Source organism: Cetorhinus maximus, chromosome 18 (assembly GCF_964194155.1).
Source record: "Cetorhinus maximus chromosome 18, sCetMax3.hap1.1, whole genome shotgun sequence".
NCBI classification, from domain to species: domain Eukaryota; kingdom Metazoa; phylum Chordata; class Chondrichthyes; order Lamniformes; family Cetorhinidae; genus Cetorhinus; species Cetorhinus maximus.
Window position 1 is genome coordinate 4,523,197 of NC_135896.1, and position 27,635 is coordinate 4,550,831.

Consider the following 27,635-nt stretch of genomic DNA (forward strand, 5'->3'; position numbering starts at 1 on the left):
GGCTGATTTGCCTGCCCGCCAAATGTAACGTTGGACGGGCAACGAAAAATCTCTGTTAATTGCGCCTTCAATGGGCTTAATTGCCCTCTTATTTGTCGGCGGACGCACTTCCAAGTTTAGTGTGTGCCTGCCGACCGAAATATCGCGCGAGTGCATGATGACATTGGGACGCTCGCCCGATGTCATCACCCCTTATTTCACGCTTGAGCGGGTTGGGTGCACACCCGCCTGTTCAGCAAAAATTTCTGCCCACTGGAAAAAACCGTACTGACAATGTCCTAATGATCATCAACGCAACACAGAACCAATCCCTGATGGCATCTCACAATCTCAGCACTGTTGATATCTTCAATGGTTCAAGCTCTTGCGCTATACTGGGAATGGGTCTACATTTTTCAACCAATTTAAATAGTGATGGTGTGTGTTACCGGTCTTGTAGAAAACAGCTTTGTCCTGATCATCATGTGTTTACACAAAAGCCATTGCACAGTGGCGGTGATCTACCTGGGAAATCTAGCTGGTGCTGGCCTGCTCTTCCTGGCTGGCCTCCCCTTCTGGGCTGTCAACATTGCCCTATGCTTCAATTGGCCCATTGGAGAGTTCCTCCGCTGTTACGTCCACTTAGTAGTTTACATGAATGTTTACAGTAGTGTCTTCTTCCTGGTGATGGTCAACATTGACCACTGCCTAGCTCTGATGAAAGTCCTGGGTCATGGCAGATTACTGACGATCTCATGCGCCAAGATCAACTGTTGCATCATCTGGATGTTTAACTTGTTAATGAGCAGCCCCGTCATCATATTTCATGCAGTGATCTATGGCCAAGGTTTGAATATCTCCGACTGCCTACTCGTGTTTCCCCAATTAGCCTGGATGCTGCAGATGGGCATTACACTAATAGTTACCATCTTCCTAGTGCCTGCTGCCATCATCAGTTTCTGCACCTTCTAAATCCTGAAAGTTCTAAGAAACAACCGAATACAACACTTCAAGCAAGTGTGTAAAGAAAGCAAGGCCACCTATTTGGTCCTCATTGTTCTCTTGGTCTTCGTCATTTGCTGGCTGCCCTTTCACAAACATACTGCTGGGATGCACTTGGAGGTGTGATTCATAACATTGATGACATCACGACCTCCCTGGCGTGTATCATAATAAATGGCAATTAGCTTTTAAATGGTTTAAATGCATTCTACCCACCCATGTAATCTCTTCCCACAGTCCATGTACATTCTACCCTATCGTTGACTCTAACCATTCAATTAATTCCTTCCCCAGCCTATGTACACTCTACCATATCATAGATCGCACTCACCTGTTTAATTCCCTTCCATAGCCCATGTACACTCGATCTTATCATGGACTGGACACATCCATTTAAATTCCAAGTTCCACTTTGTGAAAGCTCCAACGTGCCTAAAACTCCACCCTGCTCCCATCCCGCCCCCGTTGTATCCCTTCTTCTTCATTAATTTCATCTCTCTTTATAAGTCTCCACTGGAAGGAGATCAATATTCAGTAGGAAGATTACAGTGGATGAGCTCCACTAAACCAAGAATATGCTCATTGTGTAGACTGGTTAGGAAGCTCAGTCTGCAAAAGGTAAAAGTTTCAATTTTTAAAAATTCTGTCACATGACAATCTTAGGCCATGAATCTTAGTGCAGAGATTGGAGAAGTTGGATGGTTCTGTGAGTGGAGAAGGTTAGGGGAGTTCTATTAGAGATATGAAAAATTGTGAAGTTTTTTTGATAGAGCGAGTATGGAGAAGCTGTTTCCTCTGGCAAGTGGATGAGTAACTAAAAGTCATAGGGCAGAATTTAGCCCTTGTCGAGCGGGCTCAGCGGGGTTGTGCAGGGGCAGTCAGGAAGCCGACCACTGCCCGCGATTGGAGCCGGACCCCGATTTCACACTGGTGAGCCAATTAAGGCCGCCCAGTGTGAAACGTGAGCTGCAGCGCCCAGCGCTGCCTGTGTGGCGGGATGAGGAGTGCAAGCGCAAACTTCATGCATGCACGTGAATGCGCACTTGTAAATCTCCCTGAGGCACAGAGCTGCTTCAGGGAGATAAACATTTTTCCAAATATAAAATAAGGTTTCAAAAATGTAATAAAACATGTCCCTTTATGTGACTTTGTCAGATGAGCAGGGATATGTTATAAATAAAATGTAAATTTTTAAATTTTATTTTTATTTGCTGTTGGAAACTTCATCCCACTCGTGGATGAGGTTTCCTATAAACTGCAAACGCCTCTTGGCCTTTACGCCTGCCTGTCGTAAGGTTGGACGGACAGCGAAAAATTTATTTTAATTACGTTTTGAATGTCCTTAATAAGCCTTTTAATTGTTGGTTGGCGTGCTGCTGACTTGGGCACATACCCGCCGACCGAAATACCGCGCGACTACGCATTGACATCAGGACACTCGCCCAATGTCAATGAATGTCATTTTACGCTCGAGCGGGTTGGGCATGCGCCCGCCTGCCGAGGTAAAAATTTTGCCCATAGATTTAAAATTATTTGAAAATGAACTAGAGGGGAAATTAAGAAAATATTTTCACACAACAGGTTAAGACCTGGAACACACTTCCTGCTAGTTTAGTGGAATTAGATTCTCTCTGAATTTACAAAAGCAACTGAAAAAGACTAATTTGCAGGGTTTTGAGGATCAAATTAAGGTGTGGAATTAAATTGTATAGCCATTTCAAAGAGCAGGCATAGGCATGCGTGGCCAAATGACCTCCTTCTGGTGCTGTAAGATTACATTATTCCATGACTCTAAGTCTTTATAAATAGAGAGAGACACGGTTGATCCAAAAAACTGCAAAAATGTGCAAGGTTGGCTATTTGGGAAACAGAAATAGGTGGCATAAGCAGAAGGAATATCATGGGCTACAGAGACAGATAAAGCCCACAGGCAGATCTACCTCAACTCTACTATGGCTGTTCTGGAAGGACAAGGCTGCAAGAAGTCCAGGAATACTATTTTCAAATGTAATAGCTTATAAGTATATCTTTGTCAAATATTTAAAAAATGTTCCTCTCCTGAATAAGAACTACATATTATGTGAACACAAAGGAAGAGCTCCAATATATAAGTTCACTCATGTGTTCTGAGTATTATAGTTCAGTATTATAATTTGGACAGGGGTCTGTGATGACTAATCCAAAAAAGTTTGAGAGTCACTGCTTTAGGGGAGAAAGCTTGCCAACCTTACCTAGCCTGGGCCTGTTTGTGACTCCATTCCCCACATCAACCTGGTTGCCTCTCAACTACCCTTCAAAGTGGTCTAGCAAGACACTCAGTAGTACAAGGACAATTAGGGATGGAAATAATTGTTGCTTTTTCCCTGCCCATGTCGGGAGAACGAATTAAAGAAAAGCAAAACCTGTTAGCTCTCAATCCTCAAAATTTTAAACAATTCCCAATTTTTGTTTAAATCTTTTTTAAATCTTAAATCAAACCCGGCCAATTACCGCCCCATTAGTCTACTCGCAATCTTCAGCAAGAGATGGAAGGTGGTGTTGACAGTACTATCAAGTGGCACTTATTCCGCAATAACCTGCTCACTGACGCTCAGTTTGGATTCCACCAGGGCCATTCAGCTCCTGAGGTCATTACAGCCCTGGTCCAAACATGAACAAAAGGGCTGAACTTAAGAGATGAGGTGAGGGTTACTGCCCTTGACATCAAGGTAGCATTTGACCGAGTGTGGCATTAAGGAGCCCTAGCAAAACAGGAGTCAATGGTATAAGGGGAAAAATTCTCCACTGGCTGGAGTCATACCTAGCACAAAGGAAGATGGATATGGTAGTTGGAGTGGTCAACCATCTCAGTGCCAGGACATCACTGCAGGAGTTCCTCAGGGTAATGTCCTATGCCCTACCACCTTCAGCTGCTTCATCGATGGCCTTCTCTCCATCATAAGGTCAGAAGTGGGAATGTTCACTTATGATTGCACAATACTCAGCATCATTTTCGACTCCTCATATATTGAAGCAGTTCGTGCCCATATACAGCAAGATCTGGACAACACTCAGTTTTGGGCTGATAAGTCACAAGAAACATTCATGCCACACGAGTGCCAGGCATCTCCAACAAGAGAGAATCCAACCATTTCCCCTTGACATTCAATGGCATTACCATTGCTGAACCCCCTATCAAAATCCTGGGTGTTACCATTGACCAGTAATTGAAATGGACCAGCCATATAAATGCAGTGCCTTCAAGAGTAGATCAGATGCTGGGAATTCTGTGGCGAGTAACTCACTTCCTGATTCCCCAAAGCCTGTAACATTCTACAAGGCACAAGTCAGGAATGTAATGGAATACTCTCCACTTGCCTGGTTGAATGCAACTCCAACATACCCAAGAAACTTGACACCATCCAGGACAAAGCAGCCCCTTTGATTGGCACCCCATCCATCACCTTCAACATTCACTCCCTCAACCACCAACGCATAGTGGCAGCAGTGTGTACCATATACAAGATGCACTGCAGCGACTCACCAAGGCTCGCTCCTTCAACAGCACCTTCCAAACCCATGACCTCTACTACCTAGAAGGACAAGGGCAGCAGATGCATGGGAACACCACCAACTGAATAATCCCCTCCAGGATTCCCCGCCTCCAGTATTCTCCCCCCACCTGGACCCTTCCCTCTGGCCTCTTACCTGCTCTTGATCTTTTCATTGAGAACTGTCAGCGTGACATTGGCCATCTCAATTTCTCTGCTCCTCTCACCCAATCTAACCTGTCTCCTGAACTTGCCGCACTCCGTTCTCTCAGGTCCAACCCTGACTTTGTTATCAAACCAGCCGACAAGGGTGGTGCTGTTGTTGTCTTGGCGCACTGACTTCTACCTCACAGAGGCTGAGCGCCAACTCTGAGACACTCCCTCCTACCTCTCCCGGACCACAACCCCACCACCGAACATCAAGCCATTGTTTCCAGGACTGTCACTGACCTCATCTCCTCTGGAGATCTTCTGTCCACAGCTTCCAACCTCATAGTCTCCCAGCCCCAGACAGCCCACTTCTACCTTCCTCCCCAAAATCCACAAACAGGACTGTCCCAGTAGACCGATCGTGTCAGCCTGTTCCTGTCCTGCTAAACTAATTTCTTCCTATCTTGACTCCGTTCTCTCTCCCCTGATCCAGTCTCTTCCCACCTACATCCGCGATTCCTCTGATGCCCTACGTCATATCAACAATTTCCAGTTCCCTGGTCCTAACCGCCTTCTCTTCACCATGTACTTCACCAATCACTCTACACCTTCATCCCCCACCAGGATGGTCTGAGGGCTCTCCACTTCTTCCTTGAACAGAGGCCCGAACAATCCCCATCCACCACCACTCTCCCGTCTGGCTGAACTTGTTCTCTCCTTAAACTTGTCTCACTTCCCCCAACTAAAAGGTGTGGCTCTGGGTACTGGCATGGGCCCCAGTTATGTCTGTCTCTTTATGGGGAATGTGGAACATTCCTTGTTCCAGTCCTACTCAGGCCCCCTCTCACAACTCTTTTCTCGGTACATCGATGATTGTTTCGGTGCCGCTTCATGTTCTCGTCTGGATCTGGAAAAAATGATCAATTTTGCTTCCAATTTCCACCCCTGCATCACCTTCACATGGTCCATCTCTGACACTTCCCTTCCCTTCCTTGACCTCTCTGTCTCAATTTCTAGTGATATACTGTTCACCAATATTCATTACAAGCCCACCACCTACCACAGCTACCTAGACTACAGCTCCTCACACCCTGCTTCCAGTAAGAACTCCATCCCATTCGCTCAGTTCCTTCACCTTCATTGCATCTGTTCCAATGATGCCACTTTCCAAAACGGTGCTTCTGACATTTCTTCCTTCTTCCTCAACCGACGTTTCCCACACACTGTTATTGACAGGGCCCTCAACCGTGTCCGGCCCATCTCCCGCGCCTCTGCCCTCACACCTTCCTCTCCCTCCCAGAACCATGATAGAGTCCCCCTTGTCCTCACTTTTCGCCCCACCAGCCTCCGTATTCAAAGGATCACCCTCCGCCATTTCAACTCCAGCATGACGCCACCACCAAACACATCTTCCCCTCATTCACCCTATCAGCAATCCGTTGGGATCATTCCCTCCGGGGCACCCTGGTCCACTCCTCCATCACCCCCAACACCTCACCCCCCTCCCACAGCACCTTCCCATGCAATCTCAGAAGGTGCAACATCTGCCCCTCTCTCCTCACCTTCCAAGGGCCCAAACACTCCATTCAGGTGAAGCAGCACTTCACTTGCACCTCCTTCAATTTAGTCTACTGCATTTGCTGCTCCCAATGCAGTTTCCTCTACATTGGAGATACCAAAATGCAGACTGGGTGACCGTTTTGTGGAAAGCCTTTGATCTGTCTGCAAGCATGACCCAGACCTCCCTGTCGGTTGCCATTTCAACACACCACCCCGCTCTCTTGCCCACATGTCCATCCTTGGCCTGCTGCAATGTTCCAGTGAAGCTCAACGCAAACTGGGAGATCAGCATTTCATCTTCTGATTAGGCACTTTACAGCCTTCCGGACTTAACATCGAGTTCAACAACTTCAGACCATGAACTATCTCCTCCATCCTCACGCCTTTTTTATCCCTTTTTTCAATATTCATTTTTATTTTAAAATTTTTTATACACTTTTTATTTTTATTTACTTTCATTTTTATTCATTGTTTTATCCCCACCTTTTATCCTATTTTCAATCTTTTTTCCCACCACCGTCCCCTCCCCCCACCCCACCCCCACTAGGGCCATCTGTCACTCGCTCATGTTGTTCTTTCCAGAGTGCTTACCCTTGTCCCGCTATTATCACATTCTGCTTTCTATCCTTAATGCCATCACCAGCGCCTCCTTTAGCCAGTATCACCACCATTAACACCCCTTTGTCCTTCTGTTCATGACATCTCTCCTGGCCCTCTATCCAGCTTCACCTGCTCCACCCCACTTAAACAGTATAAATTTCATCACATTTTTACTTCTCTTTAGCTCTGAAGAAGAGTCATATGGACTCAAAACGTTAACTCTATCTTTCTCTCCACAGATGCTGTTAGACCTGCAAAATTGATGTCTGTATCTTTAAATCACAGCCTACAATAACATTATTTTGTGATGGAGAAAATTGCTTCATTATCTTTGCTTCCTGCCAGATGCTTCCTCCCTCTCCTTTTTAAATCAGATTTCATTCTGCCAGAAAATGTTATTTTGTTCAGAGGCTTATTGTCCAAATAGTAACAAATCACAGGCCAAAATCTGTTTTCAAGGTCTGTTCAGGACATGACTTGCTGAAGTGATTTGTTTACAGATTGAAACCAGTCTTTTAAATTAAAAATGAACTGTGTGCCATTTAAAGGAAAACAGATTTAAAACAATGTGAAGTCTTTCTTTAGAATGAGAAATTAATGAAAAGGGTGAAGGTCCACACTGCAGTTCAATTCCAAAGCTGTAGGGCTGGAAGAGGTTACAGAGATCTTGAAGGATTGGAGGGCTGGAACATGTTACAGAGAACTCAAGATTAGAATATTAAAACAAATACAAAATACCTGGAAAAACTCAGCAGGTCTGACAGCATCTAGGGAGAGGGATACAGTTGACGTTTCGAGTCCATATGACCCTTCATCAGAACTAAGACATATAAAAAGAAGGGGGTGGGACAGGAGAGTTCGATAGAGGGCCAGTGATAGGTGGAGGCCAAGAAGAGACTGCCGAAGATGTCATAGAGAAAAGGACAAAGGGGTGTTGATGGTGGTGATATTATCTAAAAGATGTGCTAATGGGGACATTAAGGGAAGGGAAGGAAGCTAGTAGCAGATGGCCCTAGTGCGGGTGGGGTGGGGGGGAAGCGATCTAAATGGGCTAAAAGGTGGAGATAAAACAATAGATTGAAATAAATTTAAAAATAGGAGGGAAAAGAAAAAAATATATAGTGTAAAAAAAATTATAAATTATTGGGAAAAGGGGGATCGGAAAGGGGGTGGGGATGGAGGAGAGAGTTTATGATCTGAAATTGTTGAACTCAATATTAAGTCCGGAAGGCTGTTAAGTGCCTAGTCAGAAGAGGTGCTGTACCTCCAGTTTGCGTTGAGCTTCACTGGAACCAGCAGGCCAAGGACAGACATGTGGGCATGAGAGCAGGGTGGTGTGTTGAAATGGCAAGTGACAGGGAGGTCTGGGTCATGCTTGCGGACAGACCGAAGGTGTTCCGCAAAGCAGTCACCCCAGTCTGCGTTTGGTCTCTCCAATGTAAAGGAAACCGCATTGGGAGCAGCAAATGCAATAGACTAAATTGAGGGAAGTGCAAGTGAAATGCAGCTTCACTTGAAAGGAGTGTTTGGGCCCTTAGACGGTGAGGAGGGGGGAAGTAAAGGGGCAGGTGTTGCACCTTCTGCAGTTGCATGGGAAGGTGCCGTGGTAGGGGGTTGAGGTGTAGGGGATGATGGAGGAGTGGACCAGGGTGTCCCGGAGGGAACGATCCTTGCGGAAAGCCGCCGGGGGGGGGTGATGGGAAGATGTGATTGGTAGTGGCATCATGCTGGAGTTAGTGGAAATGGCAGAGGATGATCTTTTGAACACGGAGGCTGGTAGGGTGATAAGTGAGGAGAAGGGGGACCCTATCATGGTTCTGGGAGGGAGAGAAAGGTGTAAGGGCGGATGCGCGGGAGATGGGCCGGACACGGTTGAGGGCCCTGTCAACCACTGTGGGTGGAAAACATCGGTTAAGGAAGAAGGAAGACATGTCAGAGGAACTGTTTTGGAAAGAGGCATCATCAGAACAAATGCGACGGAGGTGAAGGAACTGAGAGAATGGGATGGAGTCCTTACAGGAAGCGGGGTGTGAGGAGCTGTGGTCGAGGTAGCTGTGGGAGTCGGTAGGCTTGTAATGAATATTGGTGGACAGTCTATCACCAGAAATTGAGACAGAGAGGTTAAGGAAGGGAAGGGAAGTGTCAGTGATGGACCACGTGAAAATGATGAAGGGGTGGAAATTGGAAGCAAAATTAATAAATTTTTCCAGATCCAGACGGGAGCATGAAGCAGCACCGAAGCAGTCATCGATGTACCGGAGAAAGAGTTGTGGGAGGGGGCCTGAGTAGGACTGGAACAAGGAATGTTCCACATGCCCCATAAAGAGACAGACATAACTAGGCCCATGCGGGTACCCATAGCCACACCTTTTATTTGGAGGAAGTGAGACGAGTTTAAGGAGAAATTGTTTAGTGAGAGAACAAGTTCAGCCAGACGGAGGAGAGTAGTGGTGGATGGGGATTGTTCAGGCCTCTGTTCGAGGAAGAAGCGGAGAGCCCTCAGACTATTCCGGTGGGGGATGCAGGTGTAGAGGGATTGGACGTCCATGGTGAAGAGGATGCGGTTAGGACCAGGGAACTGGAAATTATTGATATGATGTGGGCCGTGAGAGGAATCGCAAATGTAGGTGGGAAGAGACTGGACAAGGGGAGAGAGAAGGGAGTCAAGATAGCAAGAAATGAGTTCCGTGGGGCAGGAACAGGCTGACACGATTGGTCTGCCGGGACAGTCCTGTTTGTGGATTTTGGGTAGGAGGTAGAAGCGGGTCGTCCGAGGTTGGGAGACCATGAGGTTGGAAGCTGTGAAGGGAAGATCTCCAGAGGAGATGAGGTCAGTGACAGTCCTGGAAACAATGGCTTGATGTTCAGTGGTGGGGTTATGGTCCAGGGGGAGGTAGGAGGAAGTGTCTGCGAGTTGACGCTCAGCCTCCTCGAGGTAGAGGTCAGTGCGCCAGACAATAATAGCACCACCCTTGTTAGCGGGTTTGATGACAAAGTCAGGGTTGGACCTGAGAGAACGGAGTGCGGCAAGTTCAGAAAGAGACAGGTTAGAGTGGGTGAGAGGAGCAGAGAAATTGAGACAACTGATGTCATGCCGATAGTTCTCAATGAAAAGATCAAGAGCAGGTATAAATCCAGAGGGAGGGGTCCAGGTGGAGGGAGAATATTGGAGGCAGGTAAAAAGATCCGTTGAACGGGGAGAGGACTCCTGCCCAAAGAAGTGAGCACGGAGACGAAGGCAGCGGAAGAAGAGTTCAGCATCATGCCGAGCCCGAAATTCATTGAGGTGAGGGCGTAAGGGTATGAAACTGAGTCCTTTGCTGAGCACTGAACATTCAGCATCAGAGAGGGGAAGGTCAGAGGGTATGGTGAATACACAGCTGGGGTTGGGATTGGAAGACAGGATGGGGACAGAGGGGCGGGCAGGGGTGGTTGGTCCGGGATGGGCGTTGGTGTCGATGAGTTGTTGGAGCTTGCGTTCCTTTGCATCTGAAAGAAAGGGACAAAGTTTCTTGTTGGGGCGTCGGATGAGACGAAGAATAAAATGAAACTGGGGGCAAGGACAGCTTAGAAATAGGGTGCGACGGTGGTGCTGGAGGGAGAGGTCGAGTGTGTTCATATGGCAGCGCATGGCACTGAGTGTGGATCTCAGGATGCGACGAGAACAGCAGTCCGAGGAGCGTTGTATGTCCCGGGATACCTGTAATCCTGGGTGGGTTTGAAACATGAGAGGTGGAACTTCAGTTGGAATCCACGTGGGGTAAGTCGAAGACGGAGACAGTCACTGAGGAATGAAATATGGCTGTGAAAGCGAGTTTTAGTAAACACCTTGTTGACTGAGACCCAATGTAAGTCAATTTATATAAATGGCTTGAATGAAGCGGACGAAGGAATGATTGCTAAATTTGCTGATGACACAAAGATATGTAGTAAAGTAAATTGTGAAGAGGGCGTAACGAGGTTACAAAGTGAAATTGATAGGTTAAGTGAGTGGGCAAAGTATAACGTGGGCGAATGTGAAATTGTTCATTTTGGCAGGAAGAATAACAAAAAGCTTATTATCTAAATGGTGAGATTGCAGAGCTCTGAGATTCAGGGAGGTCTGAGTGTCCTAGTGCATGAATCACAAAAGGTTAGTGTGCAAGTATAGCAGGTAATCATTTATTGTGAGGGGAGCTGATTACAAAAGTAGAGAGATTATGCTTCAGTTGTACAGGGCATTGGGAAGGCCACATCAGGGGCTGAATTTTCCCCCCGTTGGGGGGGAAGTTGATGGGCGGGTGCGTACGGGCGCACTTCCGATTGGGGCCCCCGATCGGAGGCGCGGCGCCATTTTACGTGGACGGGCCAGTTAAGGCCTGCCCAGCGTGACGTCCGCACAGAAGCGCTATGCGCTCCCTGCGTGGGGAGGGGATTCCCAAAATTGAGAGTGCGCTCTTTCACGCATGTGCACGAAAGAGCGCACTCTTCTCCCTGAGGCTAAGTGCAGCCTCAGAGAGATCTGCTGTACATGTAAAAAAGATAAAAATAGAAAAATAAAATTTCCCTTATGTGACAATGTCCCATGAGTTGGGACACGTCCATAATTTTTATAAAGTCTTTATTAAAATTTTTTAAAGCCTACATGAAACCTCATCCTGCCCATGGATGAGGTTTCATGTTTTTTCTTGTTGCCGCCCGGGCTCCTGGCCTGCCCACCAACCTTAGGGCTGGACAGGCAGGTCTTTTAATTACTTAATTGACCCTGTCAATGGCCTCAATTGGCCATTGACAGGTCAGCAGGCGCACAGATGATTTTGCTGCGCTCCTGCCTTCCTGAAAATCTAAATTAGGCGCAGTGACGTCGGGAGATCCCAACATCACTGCGCGTCATTTTACAAGTTGGCGAGCGGGACCCACCCCCACTCGTCGACTTGTAAAATTCTGCCCAAGGAGTATTGTGTACAGTATGGTCTCCTTATTTAAAGGAAGATGTAAATGTGTTAGAAGCAGTTCAGGGAAGGTTTACTAGACCAACACCAGGAATGGGTGGGCTGTCTTATGAGGAAAGGCTGGACAGGTTAAGGTTCTATACAATGGAATTCACAAGAATAAGAGGCGACTTAATTGAAACCTTTAAGATCATGAGGGGTCTTGACAGGGTGGATGTGGAGAGGATGTTTCCCCTTGTGGGAGAATCTAGAACTAGGGGTCACTGTTTAAAAATAAGGGGGCCGGTCATTTAAGACAGAAAATGAAGAGAATTTTTTTCTCTCAGAGGGTTAGGAGGCTTTGGAGCTCTCTTCCTCAAAAGGTGGTTGAAGCAGAGTCTAAATATTTTTAAGGCAGAGCTAGATAGATTCTTGATTAACAAGGGGGTGAAATGTTGTCAGGGGTAGGCAGGAATATGGGGTTGAGGTTACATTCAGATCAGCCATGATCTTATTGAGTGGTGGAGCTGGCTCGAGGAGCCAAGTAGTCTACTCCTGCTCCTATACATATGTTCATATGTATGTATATATGTATGTAGGAAGCAAATATATAATGGGTGAATGGGAGTTGTGTGAATTTGGACACAGGCAACAGAGTATTACCTGAGCTCAAGTTTACAGAGGATGAAAGGTGGGAAGCTGGCTCAAAGAGCATTGGAATAGTCGTTACTAGAGGTAACAAAAGCATAGTTTAAAGCAGATGGCTGAGGCAGGGGCACAGTCAGACAATATTACAGAGGTGGAAGTAGGTGGTCCTGGTGAGAGGGTATGGGTCAGAAGCATCCTGGGGGTTATCATTGAGCAGAAACTGCACTGGACCTGCCATGTAAATACTGTGGCTATGACACCAGGTCAAAAGATGGGAATTCTGCAGTGAGTAACTCACCTCCCGACTCTCCAAAGCCTGTCCCATCAGAGGAAATAGTTTCTCCATATTGACCGTGTCAAGTACCTTTATTATTTTAAACATCTTGATCAGGTAAATTCTCTACCTTCTGTACATAAGAACAAGCCATGTTTATGCAACCTGTCGTCATAATTTAAACCTTTAAGTAAGGCCAATCTATTGTTACTGAGGTACAGCATCAACAACTGAATGCAGTACTTCAGATGGAGTCTGACAAAGGCCTTATATGATAGAAGCATCATTTCCTCCCCTCCTGTACACCAAATGACTTTGAGATAAGACCATCAAATCTGCAATGTGCATTCCCAATCGCGTAGGACTCCGTGATTAAGAGCAAGGGAATACAAAACATTAACAAGGTGCCTCATTTTGAATATGAACATCTTTAATTTCCTTTTATGTAGTTGTATACCGAGAAACAGGATTCCTGGGAGTCTAACTCGTGTGAACAGTAACCAAATGCTGGGAGTTGAGCCTTCAGTCTGTAAATAGTTTGGGCTTCAGGCTGATCTGGGCTTTGAGTCATTCCTGTTGTTTGCCCATTGGTGAGATTTTCTTCTTCATTAGTTGCTAAAGCGAGAAAATAGTCTGTCAGAGCAATGCTTACAACCGGGCAGAAATCTTTAGTATCTACCCTCCTCTTCCTGTAGTGATCAAATCTTTATCAGGATACAGTGCTTTATGCCAGTTTTTATTTGGCCTGGCAGAAGGGTTGGTAACCAGAGTATAGAGATTTAAGACAATTGACAAAAGAACCAAAGAGACAGAGATAAGGATCAATTGATTTATACAGCGAGCTGTAATGATCTGAGATGCATTACCTAAAAGAGTGACATAAAAAATAAGAAATAAGAGCAGGAGTAGCCTTATAGCCCTTCAAGCCAGCTCCGCCATTCCTTTCTGCTAGGACTGGGGCCAATGTGCATATGCAGAGGTTCACTAAAGTGGTTGGAGAAGGTTTCAATTAAATTGGAAGGGGACTGGGCACTAGCACACAGGAGTGGAAAAGAGAAATAAGGTGAATAAAGAAGCGCGAGCTTTGGATAGTAGTAAGTAGTAGAAGGAAGTAGTACTATAATTGGATAGGAACAGACTAAGAAGGACTATGAGGAACTTGAAGACAGGTTTACAATGCATGTATGTAAACACACAAAGTGTGCTGAAAAAGGTTGGTGAGCTACAAGAACAAATAGCCAATTGGGAATATGATGTAGTGGCAATAATGGAAACATGGCTTAAAATGGTGGGGTGGGTTTAATATTCAAGGATACAAAGTGTTCAGAAACGATAGGGAAGTAAAAAGGGAGGTGGGGCAGCATACTGATTAGGGAAGGCATTGTAATGTTGAAAAGATTAGATGTCCTTGAGGGAGCAAAGACAGAATACATTTGGTTAGAGTTGAAAAGCAAAAATAGATGAGCATGCTGCTGGGTGCATTCTAAAAACTTCCAAATAGTGAGATAGAGGAGAAAACCTGCTGGGAACTCACAGAGATGCGAGAGAACTATAGAATGGTGTTATTGGAGAACTTTCATTGGGCATTGATTGGGATAATGTTAGAGTAAAGGATAAGGAGGGGATGAATTTCTGAAACATATTCAGAAGAACTTCCTTGATCAGTGTGTTCTTGGTCCAACTAGGAAGGAAGCATTGCTGGGTTTGGTGCCTGGGAATGAGGTGGACTAAATGGACCAAGTGTCTATGGGAGAACACTTGTGTAAGGGTGATCATAATGTTTAGATTAGTAATGGTGAGAAGCAAGGAATAAGCTAAGGTAGAATTTATAAAATGAAAGAGAATCAAGTTCATTGGCATGAGAGAGGACCTAGCCAGTGTAAAATGGAGCAAAGATTGACGGGAAAAACTGTTATGGAACAATAGGTGATCTTTAAGGAGGAGATGTTTCAAGTAGAGACTAAATACATTCCAACAAGGGAGAAAGGTAAGGGAATCAAAGTCAAGGACCCTTAGTTGATGAGGAAGATAGAGAATATGATTAAACAAAAAAAGAGGGTGCACAATACATGTCAAGTAAATTCTTCAAATGAGAACCAGGCCAAGTACGTTAAAGTTGAGAGGGAAAATTAAGAGGAAAATTAAGACTAGCAAAGGGACAATATGAAAATACAATGGCAGTTAACATAAAAAGCAACCCCAAATTTTTCTACTGCCATGTAAATCGTAAGTGGGCAGTAAGGGGCAGGTGAGTCTACTAGGGACAAAGAGGGTGATATATATATATTTAGAGCCACAGGGCAAGGCTAGAATAAATAATGAGTATTAATAACACATAAGGATGAGGATGCTGACAAAATATTGGTAAAAGTGGAGATGAAAGAGGTAATGGATGGGGTGAAAATTGATAGGAAGGAAGTACTGAAAGCTAGATTAGTTGCTTTGCCCAGGTGACTTTCATTCAGGCTGCTGAGGGAAGTGGTTGTGGAGACAGTGAAAGGGCTTGCCATAATCTTCCAATCCTCCAAAAGTATTGGGGAGGTACCAGAGGATTGCAGAGTGGCAAATATGACACCCTTATTCAAGAAAAGATGTAAGGACAATTCTAATAACTACAGGCCAGTTCGTTTAATAGAAGTGTTGGGTAAGGTTTTAGAAACAATAATCAGGGAAAATGTCAACAGGCACTTGAAGAGACTTGAGTTAATTAAGAAAAGCCAGCAAGGATTTATGAAAGGCAGATCGTGCTTGATTAAATAATTGAATTTTATGAACTGAAGTAAGAGAATGTTAATAAAGGGAAAGCAATGAATGTTTTCTAAGTGGATTTTAAGAAGGATTTGATAAAGTATCAGATAAAAGGCTGATTAACAAACTTGAAGTTCATGGAATAGGTTGGTTAGTGTCAGATAAAAAAAGGCTTAAGAACAGAAAATAAGGAGTTGTGGTAAACTGGTGTTTTTCAGACTGACGGATGGTAGACAATAGTATTCCTCAAGGCTTAGTGCTGAAAGTACTGGTGTTTGGATATATTAATGACTAGGATCTTGGAATAAGAGTAACATTTAACTATGTGGAGATGTGGTCAACCGTGAGGATGATACCAATCAACTACAAGAGGACAAGATAGGCTAGGAGTTTGGGCAGACATATTGCAGATAGAATTTAACAGAGAAGTGTGATATGATGCAATTTGGCAGAAGAAATTGGCTAAATGTCACAGTTCTAAGCAGTATACAGGGACAGGGGGACCTGGGGATTAATGTACATGGTTCTTTGGAGGTGACAGGGCATATTAACAGAATAGTTAGCAAAGCATATGGGATCTCAGGCTTCATAAATAGAGGTATTGAGCACAGCAGGAAAGTTAGGCTGAACCTGTATAAAGTTCTAGTAAGGCCACAACTAGAGTATTGCATCCATTTCTGGTTACCGCATGTTAGGGGGAATGTGAGGGACCTTGAGATGGTGCACATGAGATTTACCAGAATGGTTCCAGGACTAAGGGATTCTAGCTACAAGGTTAGGTTGGAGAAGCTGGGTTTGTTCTCCTTGAAGCAAAATATTAAGGTGATATTTGATAGAGATGTATAAGATTATGACAGGTTTAGATAAGTTAGACAAGGAAAGGCTGTTCCCAGTCACAGATGGTACAAGGAGTAGGGGACAAAGAGCTAATATTTTGGGCAAGGGATACAAGGGAATGTGAGGAAGAACTTTTTTACATAGAGAGTGGTAATGGCCTGGAATTCATTACATGTGAGGGTGGTGGAAAACGACACGATGAATGATTTCAAAAGGAAATTGGGTGGGCATCTGAGGGAAATAAACTTACAGGGCTCCAGTCACAGATTTGAGGAATGGGACTGATTGGATTGCTCTACAGAGAGCCGAAATGGACTTCATTGGCCAAATGGCCTCCATCTATGCCATAATGACTCTGTGACTCAATGACCCGGTCTGATCATGGCTGATCTTCTGCCTCAACTCCACTTTCCCACCTGCTCCCATATCCCTTAATTGGCTGTGGAAGCAGATTCAATAGCAACTTTCAAAAGAGAATTGAACACATACAAGCAAGTCTATGGGGGAAAACAGCAGAATGGTACTGATTGGACAGCTTTTTTCAAAGAGAGCAAGGACACAATGGTCTGAATGGCCTCTGTGCCATAAGATTCTTTAATCAGTCCTTATGTGTTTGTCTAGAAACCAAGGGGACAACTATCAACCATTAGCTACCCATATCTCATCCCATTAAGGCCCCGAGGCTTGCCTGTCTATCTGGTCCTTTAAATATTTGATAAGGTGTCACATCAAAAGTTATTGCAGAAAATAAAAGCTCATGGTGTTAGGGGGTAACATATTAGCCTGTATAGAAGATTAGCTAGCTGGCAGAAGACAGTGTATGCATAAATTGGTCTTTGTCTGATTGGCTGGATCTGATGATTGGAGTCCCACAGGAGTCTTAGCTGGTACCTCAGCTTTTTATAATTTACGTCAATGATTTAGATGAGGGGATTGAAGGCATGGTAGCTAAATTTACAAATAACACCAAAATAAGTAGGGAAGTATCTTGTGAAGAAGACACAAGGAGTTTGGAGACGGATATAGATACGTTGAGTGAATGGGCAAAAATCTGGCATATGGAGTATAATATGGGAAAAGGTGAAGTTGTTCATTTTGGAAGGAAGAATAATAAAGGAGAATGTTACTTAAATGGAGAATGACTGCAGAATTCTAAGGTGTAGAGGGATCTAGGTGTTCGCATCACAAAAAGTTAGAACACCTTCGGTCTGTCCACAAGCGTTACCCAGACCTCCCTGTCGCTTGCCATTTCAACACTCCACCCTGTTCTCATGCCCACATATCCGTCCTTGGCCTGCTGCATTGTTCCAGTGAAGCTCAACGCGAACTGGAGGAACAGCACCTCATCTTCCGACTAGGCACTTTACAGCCTTCCGGACTGAATGTTGAGTTCAACAATTTTAGATCATGAACTCTCTCCTCCATCCCCACCCCCTTTCCGACCCCCCTTTTTTCCAATAACTTATATAGATTTTTCTTTTCCCACCCATTTCCATTAATTTTAAATGCATTTCCTTCTATTGTTTTATCTCTACCTTTTAGCCTATTTCGATCCCTTCCCCCCACCCCACCCCACCCCCACTAGGGCTATCTGTACCTTGCTCGTCCAGCTTTCTATCCTTAATGTCACCTATTAACACATTCCTTAGATATTATCACCGCCTTCAACACCTCTTTGTCCTTTTGTCTATGACATCTTTTGGCTATCTACACCTATCACTGGCCCTCTATCCAGCTCTACCTATCCCACCCACCTCCCCCCACCTTAAACCAGCTTATATTTCACCTCTTTTCTATTTTTCCTTAGTTCTGTTGAAGAGTCATACGGACTCGAAACGTTAACTGTGTTCCTCTCCGCAGATGCTGTCAGACCTGCTGAGTTTGTCCAGGTATTTCTATTTTTGTTTTACAAAAAGTTAGTATGCAGGTACAGCACGTAATCAAGAAGGCTAATGGAATGCTATCCTTTATTACGAGAAGAATTGAACATAAAAGTAAGGATGTTATGCTTCGGTTATACAGGACATTAGTGAGACCACATCTCAAATACTGTGTGCAGTTTTGGTCTACTTATTTAAGGAAGAATGTAAATGCATTGGAGGTGGTTCAAAGGAGGTTTACTAGATTGATACCTGGAATGAGCAGGGTTCTTATGAAGAAAGGTTGGACAGGCTGGGCTTGTTTCCTGGAGTCTAGAAGAGTGAGGGGTAACTTGATTGAAGTATAGAAAATCCTGAATGGTCTTGACATGGTGGAAGTGGAAAGGATGATTCCTCTTGTGGGTGAGACCAGAACTTGGGGGCACTGTTTTAAAATTAGGGTCACCCTTATAGGACAGAGATTAGGAGAATTTTTTTCTCTCAGAGGGTTGTGTGAATTTGGAACTCTCTGCCTCAGAAGGTGGCGGAAGCGGGTCACTGAATATTTTTAAGCAGAAGTAGAAAGATTCCTGTTAGGCAAGGGAATCAAAGGTTACCGGGGGAAGATGGGAATGTGGAACTCGAAACACAAACAGATCAGCCATGATCTTATTGAATGTGGAGCAGGCTCGAGGGGTTGAATGCCCTACTTCTGCTCCTATTTTGTAAGTTCAGATGTATGTATGTTTGTATATGCAAATCTGGGCACCCAACAGCACAAACTGATGGGAATCCATGCCACATCCACCCAGTTGTATTAGGACAGTTCCTTCTTCGCCTCCCAAGAAATTCCCCTGCCCATTGAAGCCTCAAGGAATAGACCCCAGTCCCCCACAGGGTGGATGACCCCCATGCTGGATAGACACTTCCTCTCAATGGGATAGGCCCAAACCCATGGGATGGACCATCCTTCCCCCACGAGATAGGACCCAATGGGATAAAGCCCCACATGGGATAGGTACACCATCATGGAGTCAACCGTCCTTATCCCCATTTGCCCAACTGTACTGACCCCCTCCCCCACCAAAAAAAACATGTCCCTACAAGAAAAACTCAGTGCCCCCCCTCCATGGTATAGCCTGACTTCATGGTATTCACCCGCTCCATGGGAAACACTCTCTCTCCAATGGGGTAGACCCTTTGCACCAGATAGAACCCCCACTTCCCCAAGATAGCCTCCACTACCATGTGATAGAACCCAACAGACTCCCACACCACAGCCTAGACACTCCTGCACCAAGAGATAGACCCCCACTACAGGATAGCCCACCCCACAAGATAGATACCGCATCCAACATGGAATGGAATCCCCATCATGTGATCCCTCCACAGGATATTCCCCTCCCCCACAAAGGATAGGTCCGTGCCCCACAAGGTACCAACCCCATTGGATAGCCTCTTCCTCCCTCCCCGCCTTTCCTCCCATCAGGTTGGCTTATAGCAGTAGCCACCTGATTTTCCCAACCTCCCAGATTCAGGGAGCCCCAGAGGTTCTCATTGCTCATGATCTTACTGAGGCCAAAAGTCAGGCAGTGTGGTCATTACATTTTGGGCGCCGCTTGAAAATCTTCCCTGTATGCCAGCTGGCTATTCTACTGTTGGGAACATCACAGCCCAGTTTGGTGCTGCCTTCACTTGATATTCCTGTGTCTTTATTACTTCTTCTGTTCTGTCTCTCACTTTCTCTGTTCTCTATCACCACCCCACTGCCTTTATTTCTTCTTCTGTTTCTATTACTATCCTCCTTTCTCCCTGTAACTCTTGCCCTTTTATTACTCCACCTTTTCACTATTACTCTCTTCTTTGTGTCTATTATCGTCCTGCTCCCTCTCTGTTACTCTCTTCCTCAGTCTCTGTTACTTTTTAGATTTGCCTATTATCACCTTTTTTTCATTGTCTCTATTGGTTCTCTGACTTTCTCTGTTAATCTGTCCCTGAGCCTCTTCTCATTTCTCTCGGTTTTGCTCTCTTACCCTGTATGGGGGAGGGTGAATGGGAGAGTTGTCATTGGGAGACAGGGAAGGGCAATATCACCAGCATGTGGTCGAGTCCAGTCTACCATGGCCGCATCCTTGAATTCGGTCTTGGGACAGCTGGGTCTGGATTGAGCCAGGACATGCAATGCCAATGTATGGTGCCAACCTTCACGTTAAGTGGTGCTTCCTTGCTTATAATTGCTGATCTTGCCAGGTGAAGAGGAGCTTGGAGCAACTGGAGACAAATAAAATTGGCTGGGCAAAGCTGATGATAGCGAATCTCCTGCTTTACAGGCGGCTTGATATTATTTTCTAATTAAGTCAATAAAGAAGAGAATTGCGTGGAATGAGCGTAAAACAGGAGGCCAATGTGCTGACGATAAAAAGGTAGGTAGAAAAGCAAATACAAAGTCTGCAAAGGGATGTAGATAGGTTAAATGAGTGGGCAAAAAATTGGAAGTTGGAATATGTGGGAAAATGTGAAGTTGTTCACTTTGAGAGGACAAATAGAAAAGCAGAATATTATTTAAATGGAGAGAGACTGCAGAATGCCACGGTACAGAGGAATTCGGGTATCATTGTACACAAATCACAAAATGTTACCATGCAAGTACAGCAAGCAATCAGGAAGGCAAGTGGAATGTTGGCCTTTATTGCAAGGGAGATGGCATATAAAAGTAGGGAAGTCTTGTACAGGACATTGTTAAGACCTCACCTTCAGTACTGCTGTTTTCCTTACTTAAGGAGGAATGTACTTGCATTGGAGGCAGTTCAGAGAAGGTTTTTGGGATGAAGGGGTTTTCTATTGAGGAAAGATTGAACAGGATGGGCCTGTACTCATTGGAGTTTAGCAAAATGAGAGGTGATCTTATTTAAACATAAGATTCTGAGGGAGCTTAGCAGGGTAGATGCTCAGAGCATGATTCCCCTTGTGGGGGAATCTAGAACTAGGGAGAACAGTTTAAAAATAAGGAGATCCCATTTAAGGTGGAGATGAGGAGGAATTTCATTTCTTAGAGGGTCATTAGTCTTAGGAATTCTCTTTGCCAGAGAGCAGTGGAGGCTGAGTCATTGAATATATTCAAGGCTGAGTTAGGCAGATTTTTGATTTACAAAGGAGTCGAGGGTTAAGGCGACAATCAGATCAACCATGATCTCATTGAATGGTGGAGCTGTCTTGATGGGCCATATGGCCTACTCCTGCTCCTATTTCTTATATTATTACAATCTTATGTGTTATTTTTATAGGCACAGTGTAAATGCAGCACATGTTCCCATGTTGTCCTGAACTAAGAAGTATGTTTGATGGGGACAATGTAGAGGGAGCTTTACTCTGTATCTAACTCTGTGCTGTACCTAACCTGGGAGTGTTTGATGAGGAAATCATGTTTGATAAATTTGCTAGAGTTCTTTGAGGATATAACAAGCAGAGTTGACAAAGGGGGACCGGTAGATGTAGTGTATTTGGATTTCCAGAAGGCATTTAATAAGGTGCCACATAAAAGCTTATTGCACAAGATAGGAGCTCATGGTATTGGGGATAATGTATTAGCATGAATTGAGGATTGGTTAACACACAGAAGACAGAGAGTAGGGATTAATGGATCTTTTTCAGGTTGGAAAGACATAACTAGTGGAGTGCCCAAGGATCAGTCCTAGGGCCTCAATTATTTACTATCTATATTAATGACTTGGAGGAGGGGGGCAGAGTGTAAAGTATCCAAATTTGCTGACAATACAAAAATAGGTGGCAGGGCATGTTGTGATGAGGACAGAAGGAATCTACAAGGGGATATAGACAGGTTGAGTGAGTGGGCAAAAAACTTGGCAGATGGAGTTTAATGTAAGAAAGCATGAGGTCATGCACTTTGGTAGGAAAAACCAAAAGGCAGACTATTATTTAAATGGAGAGAGACTCCAAAAAAGTGCAGCACAGAGGGATCTAGGTATTCTTGTGCATGAAACACAAAAAGCCAGCATGCAGGTGCAGCAAGTAATTAAGAAGGCAAATGGAATTTTGGCTTGTATTGCTGGGGGTTGGAGTTTAAAAATAGGGAAGTCTTGTTACAACTGTACAGGGTGTTGGTGAGGCCACACCTGGAGTACTGTGTACAGTTTTGGTCCTCGTATTTAAGAAAGGATATACTGGCATTGGAGGCAGTTCAAAAGAGATTCACTATACTGATTCCTGGGATGAAGGGGCTGACTTATCAAGAACGGCTAAACAGATTAGGCCTTTATTCATTAGAGGTTAGAAGAACGAGGGGTGATCTTATTGAAATGTACAAGATTCTGAGGGGGCTTGACAGGGTAGATGTTGAGAAGATGTTTCCACTAGTGGGGGAATCTCGAACTAGGGGACATAGTTACAGGATAAGGGGACACTCATTTAATGTGAAGGAATTTATTCTCAGAAGGTAGTGAATGTCTGGAATTCTCTACCCCAGACAGTTCTGGAGCCTAGATCACTGAAAGTATTTAAAGAGGAGGTGGATAGATTTTTGAAATTTTGGGGAGTTGAGGGCTATGTGGAGCTGGCACGAAAGAGGAGCTGAGGCCTGGGGCAGATCAGCCATGATCTTATTGAATGTTGGGCCAGGCTTGAAGGGCCAAATGGCCTACTCCTGCTCCTATGTGTTATGTTCTTATGACAATGTAGAGGGAGCTTTACTCTATATCTAATCCCATGCTGTACCTGTCCTGGGAGTGTTTGATGGGGACAACGTAGAGGGAGTTTTATTCCGTATCTAACCCCATGCTGTGCCTGCCCTGGGAGTGTTTGATGGTGACAGTGTAGAGGGAACTTTACTCTGTATCTAACCCCGTGCTGTATCTGTCCTGAGAGTGTTTGATGGTGATAGGGTGGAAGGTGCTTTACTCTGTTTCTAACCCATTCTGTACCTGCACTTGGAATATTTGATGGCACATTTTAGAGAGAACTTTACTATGTATCTTAGCTGTGCTGTACCTGCTCTAGGAGTGTTTGATGGGACAGTGTAGAGAAAGTTTTACTCTGTATCTGACCTGCTGTACCTGTCCTGGGAGTGTTTGATGTGACAGTGTAGATGGGGAGTGAATCTGTATTTAACCTGTGCTGCTCCACCCCTAGAGGTATTTGAATGGACAGAATAAAGAGAGGTTCATTCTATATGTAACCCATAAGGGAGTGTTTAATGGGACAGTGTGGAGGAGCTTTACTCTGCACTTATTTCCAAACTCCATCTGAAACATGTGTTGATGGGGCAGTGGTATTCCTTCCCTGGGAGCGCTAGAAACTGGGTATCAAAATGAAAAGCTCCATTACACAGAAGAGATACTTCTCTCTTCTGAAGACACATGAACAAAAACATTTAAAATTAAGAATGCAGCACACAAAACTAACCAGTAGCAACCTACTTTTGGGCCACGTGTCCTTTCAGGAGATGCGAAGTATGGCTTGCTACCATTTGCAATAATTGGGTCAACTGCTTTTTCTTTGCAGCCGTTTCCTTTGAAGTATCTTGGGAGGTCAAGATGACCTCTGTCCTTTGCTCTTTGTGGAGCTTAATGTCTGGCCCAAAAACGTTATCTGTGAAAGAACAAGAGGAAGATCAAGTTTGGGGCAATTGGCCGAAGACTTACATCCCAGATGTCTTTTCTCTTGATGCTCACCTTTCTCATATAGCTATTGACAGCCCACTCCTAATGTCTGTGCTATCAAACTAAATGAACAAGAAAAGGTTGCATTTAGATAGCACCATATAACATAAAACATCCCAAGGCACTTCACCGAAGCTTTATCCAACAGAAATTCAAAGGCAAGCTGGATAAGGAGAAATTAGGACAGGTAACCAAAGGTTTGGGCAAAGGTTTTTAGATTTTAAGGAATGTTTGAAAGAGAAGAGAGATGTAGAGAGGCAGAGAGGTTAAAGGAAAGAATTCCAGGCCTAAGCAGCTGAAGGCATGCCAATGATGGAGCAACTAAAATTGGGGATGCGCAACAGGCCAGAATTAGAAAATGGAGAAATCTCAGAGGTTTGTAGGGCTGGAGGAGGTTACAGATATAGGGAGGAGTGAGGCTATGGAGGAAATTGAAGACAAGGATTAGAATTTTAAAATTAGACCAATTACCACTGATGTTAGGCTTTTTGTTAAAATCAGCTAGATCCACCCGAGTTTGACTTTGGGAAGTAAGTTCATATATTTACTGGATGAAAATGTCTGTCCTCCTCAACTGCCAGGTGGACATTTATGTCAATACCCAGGTCAAATCCCAAGACTATATCTGTCCATCCACTTGTGCCTCTAGTTCTAATCCACACCTTCAACACCTTAAGGATTATTCTCTTGTTCCTGGTCAGCCTGTCAATCCTTTATAAATTTCACTGAACCTTACATAACTGAAGTTTCTCATCCACAAGTTTTTGAAATAGTAACGCAAGGTTACAGCCATCCAATTAGCTTGGTGACACAGGGTGAATTTCCACATTCAAGGCATTGGGCTATTTGCAGCATTTGCTAGGATGAAACTATGTTCACTGAAGTGCAGCATGAGTATTTGAACCTTTAGAAAGTATATTAAATATCAAAAATCATATTTATTAAAATTATTAGGAGTATTTTACATTTTACCCTGAGTGATTTTCTTAAAGCAGATGAGGTGTAAAATGGGTAGCCGATTTGCTATCATCTATTTGTCTCTCAGGGACAAAAGTTAAAATGAATCCTTCTCCAAACGTCCATCCCCATTTCCCTGTTGACTTCCAGTAACCCAAACATCCACTATTTATATTGTTCACTGATGATCACCTCTGACCTCTGACACTTGGCTTGTTTACCTGCAATCAGGCCAAGAGTTACTCCCCTCTGTTGTGTTTTGGCCGCACATCTTCGGAAATATAACTTATGGGGAACCTTGCAAGAATCTCTGTGACATAATCAATGATGGCACAGAATTGCTGGCCCCAGTCCAGGTTGCATCAACCCCACACAGAGGTTTCCATCCCCGTTCCATGTTTTAAAGAGATTATCCAGGGTTCTCCAACCCTCACCCATAGTCTTGCAGATCCCCCCCACCCTCGTTTGCCAACATTCCTCCACCCTGCAAATCCTGTAAATCTCTCTTTGCTGACCCAACTGTGGTATTTTGTGTTGCAGTCATATGAACTTAGGAACAGGAGTAGGCTACTCAGCCCCTCAAGCAAGTCTGCACAACACTCTCACAAAAGTACTGCAGTCAAGTTATCATCTTGCAGCCCACCCCTCTGCTGGCTGTGATCAGTAGCCATTCTAACTGAGCAACGGCACAGGTCCATGCAGGTTGCAGTGAGTTAGGTGTGAGCTATTTACATTGTAGCAACCTCAACCCCCACTGAATCTGTTCACCGCCCAATCTCATGTCATTGACATAGTTTACTGGCTTCAATCCCTCCAACCAAAGTTCTTCCTCCATGTCCCTCCCCTCCCCATCTTGCCCCTTTCCCGCATTGCTCTCCCGCTTACCCACTCCACTCTTCCTCACATTACCTATCTTCTCCTCCCCCTCCACTCTTTTTCTCTCTCATCCATTTTGCTCCTCCTCCTTCTCTCCATTTACTCATCTCCTTCTATTCATTCCCTTCCAATCTGCCTCCTTCCCTTCCCTTTTCCCAACCTTAGTCCAATTATCAATATATCCCAAACCTGCTTGACCTGATCACTGCGCTTGTTCTTGATACACTGGAAATTGACTTATTCGCTTAATAATTCAACCTCCTATTGACACGATCTATGATAGGAGAAACTGCTGTTATGTAGGAATAGTATCAATTATAACTGTGGAATAACTAGGTTATTTACCTGGAAGAAAGGCACCAATTCCCCCCTTTTTAACCTTGTATATGATTAGGCACGAGCATAGTCTTGGAAAGGGCTGGGAGAATAAACATCAAATGAAACACGGGGAATCACAAAATTGATAGAGATGAAAACATTTAAATGATAATCAGTCTGTACTATTCTTGCACACTTGCCAAAGGATGCCTCAGGAATACATTAGCAGAGAGTATGGTAACGTGGTGCCATGATAATCCAGAGAACATGAGTTCACAATCCTACCTTACAATTTAAAGAAAAATCTGGAAATATAAAGCTGGTATCAGTAAAAATGACCATGAAGCTGCTGGATTGGCCTTCATGCCTCCATTGGTAGCTGTGCCTCCAGGCCCTAAGTTTTGGAATTCTCACCCTAAAATGATTTGAACTTACTTCTTTGACCAAGCTTTTGGTCATCTGAGCTAAGAGCATCTTATATGGCTCAGTGTTGCTCTTATGAAGCACCTTGGGCTGTTATACTATGTTAAAGGCACTATTTAAATGCAGCTTGTTCTTGTTGCACCCTAGAGAGCTGAAAGGTTTGTAATAACTTCACACTGATACAATAGTGAGCTTTATTACCTGAAAAGGGGTGTTTCTCATTGGCTGAATTGTGCGAGGCCCGTTTCCTTCTGTGTTGTCTGGTTTGCACAGTTGAGGGTGGCTCCTTTTCACAAGCTGGCTTCTGTTTGTTCTGTAGCATGCTTGGCAAATGCTCCCCTAACTTCACACTTAACTGTAAAAGATGCTCTTTCGGTAGCTTTGAATGCGAGCAATGGCCCCGTGTTTGGTGGTGCCGCGATCGTCGGCACACGTGTGTCCGTGGTGGCAATTTTGTTTGCTGTTGAGTTTTGCTACCAGATTGATCCTTCTGGTGATTCAAGTTTTGCGAGCTGAGCTTAGATAGCTGTGTGCTTTTCTCTGCATTGCACTTCTGGTGGTTGAGGCATTGGCCCTGCTGCTCTTGGTTTTGTTGATCTGCCTGAGGGTCAGGCTTTTGGCCCTGGCATGTTTGATCGAGGTGACTTTGATGGTCAGCTTGTTGACTCTGCTGTTGCTGGCTGGCTTGATAGTTTTGCTCTTCTTCATCTAGATCTGATGGAATAGTAGGCTCCTGACCTTGTTGATCTGAAAAATGGGTCTGATGGTCAGGCTGATCAACCTCTTGCTGGTCTAAATGATCAAAGGACTGAACCTGCTGCTCACTGCCTTGGAGACAGTTAGTGGATTGTCTCTGCAGTTCTTGGTCAGAATGGTGTGACTTAAAGCCAGGCTGTTTGTCCTTTGGGTATGGCCAATGTTGACCCAGATGATCTCTTTGGTAGTGAAGCCACTGACCCTGCTGACACTGAAGTTCTTGGTCTGGGTAATGTACAAGACAGTCCATCCATTGGCCTTGATGAGGGTGAAGATCTTGATGCGAGCAATGTGGCTGATGGTTCAGCCATTGGCCCTGCAGACAATGAAGCTTTTGATCTGGATGATGTGCCTGAACCCTGAACCATTCAGCTTGTGGGCAGGGCCAATCATCATTTGTGCTGTAAACTGGATCTTCATGGTGTTGAACCTGTGAACACTGCAATTGTTGGTCTCCACATGCCTGATGGTCAAGCCATTGGCTCTGTGTGCTCTGACACTTTGGCTCTGGCTGAGTAACTTGATAATTGGCC

At 44.5% G+C, this 27,635-nt stretch overlaps 2 protein-coding genes and 1 pseudogene across 2 annotated transcripts in view; 1 reads left to right on the forward strand and 2 right to left on the reverse strand.

The window, feature by feature from the left end:
- The first annotated feature begins 281 nt into the window (after positions 1-281).
- LOC144693547 (B2 bradykinin receptor pseudogene) lies at positions 282-1,107 on the forward strand (annotated as a pseudogene).
- Positions 1,108-13,069: 11,962 nt separating this feature from the next.
- Positions 13,070-27,618, reverse strand: LOC144693436 (uncharacterized). The gene is made up of 3 exons (XM_078563310.1): positions 26,548-27,618; positions 23,530-23,701; positions 13,070-13,268 (listed from the first exon to the last, which is right to left on the reverse strand). Exons 1-3 carry the CDS (start codon positions 27,350-27,352, stop codon positions 13,262-13,264), a joined length of 984 nt encoding a protein of 327 aa, XP_078419436.1. The 5' UTR covers positions 27,353-27,618; the 3' UTR covers positions 13,070-13,261.
- The window catches only part of LOC144693548 (uncharacterized), a 120,080-nt gene continuing 119,850 nt past the window's right edge, over positions 27,406-27,635 (reverse strand). The window contains exon 18 of the mRNA XM_078563392.1: positions 27,406-27,532. Coding sequence (XP_078419518.1) covers positions 27,406-27,532 — 127 coding nt within the window. The remainder of the gene's footprint in view (positions 27,533-27,635) is intronic.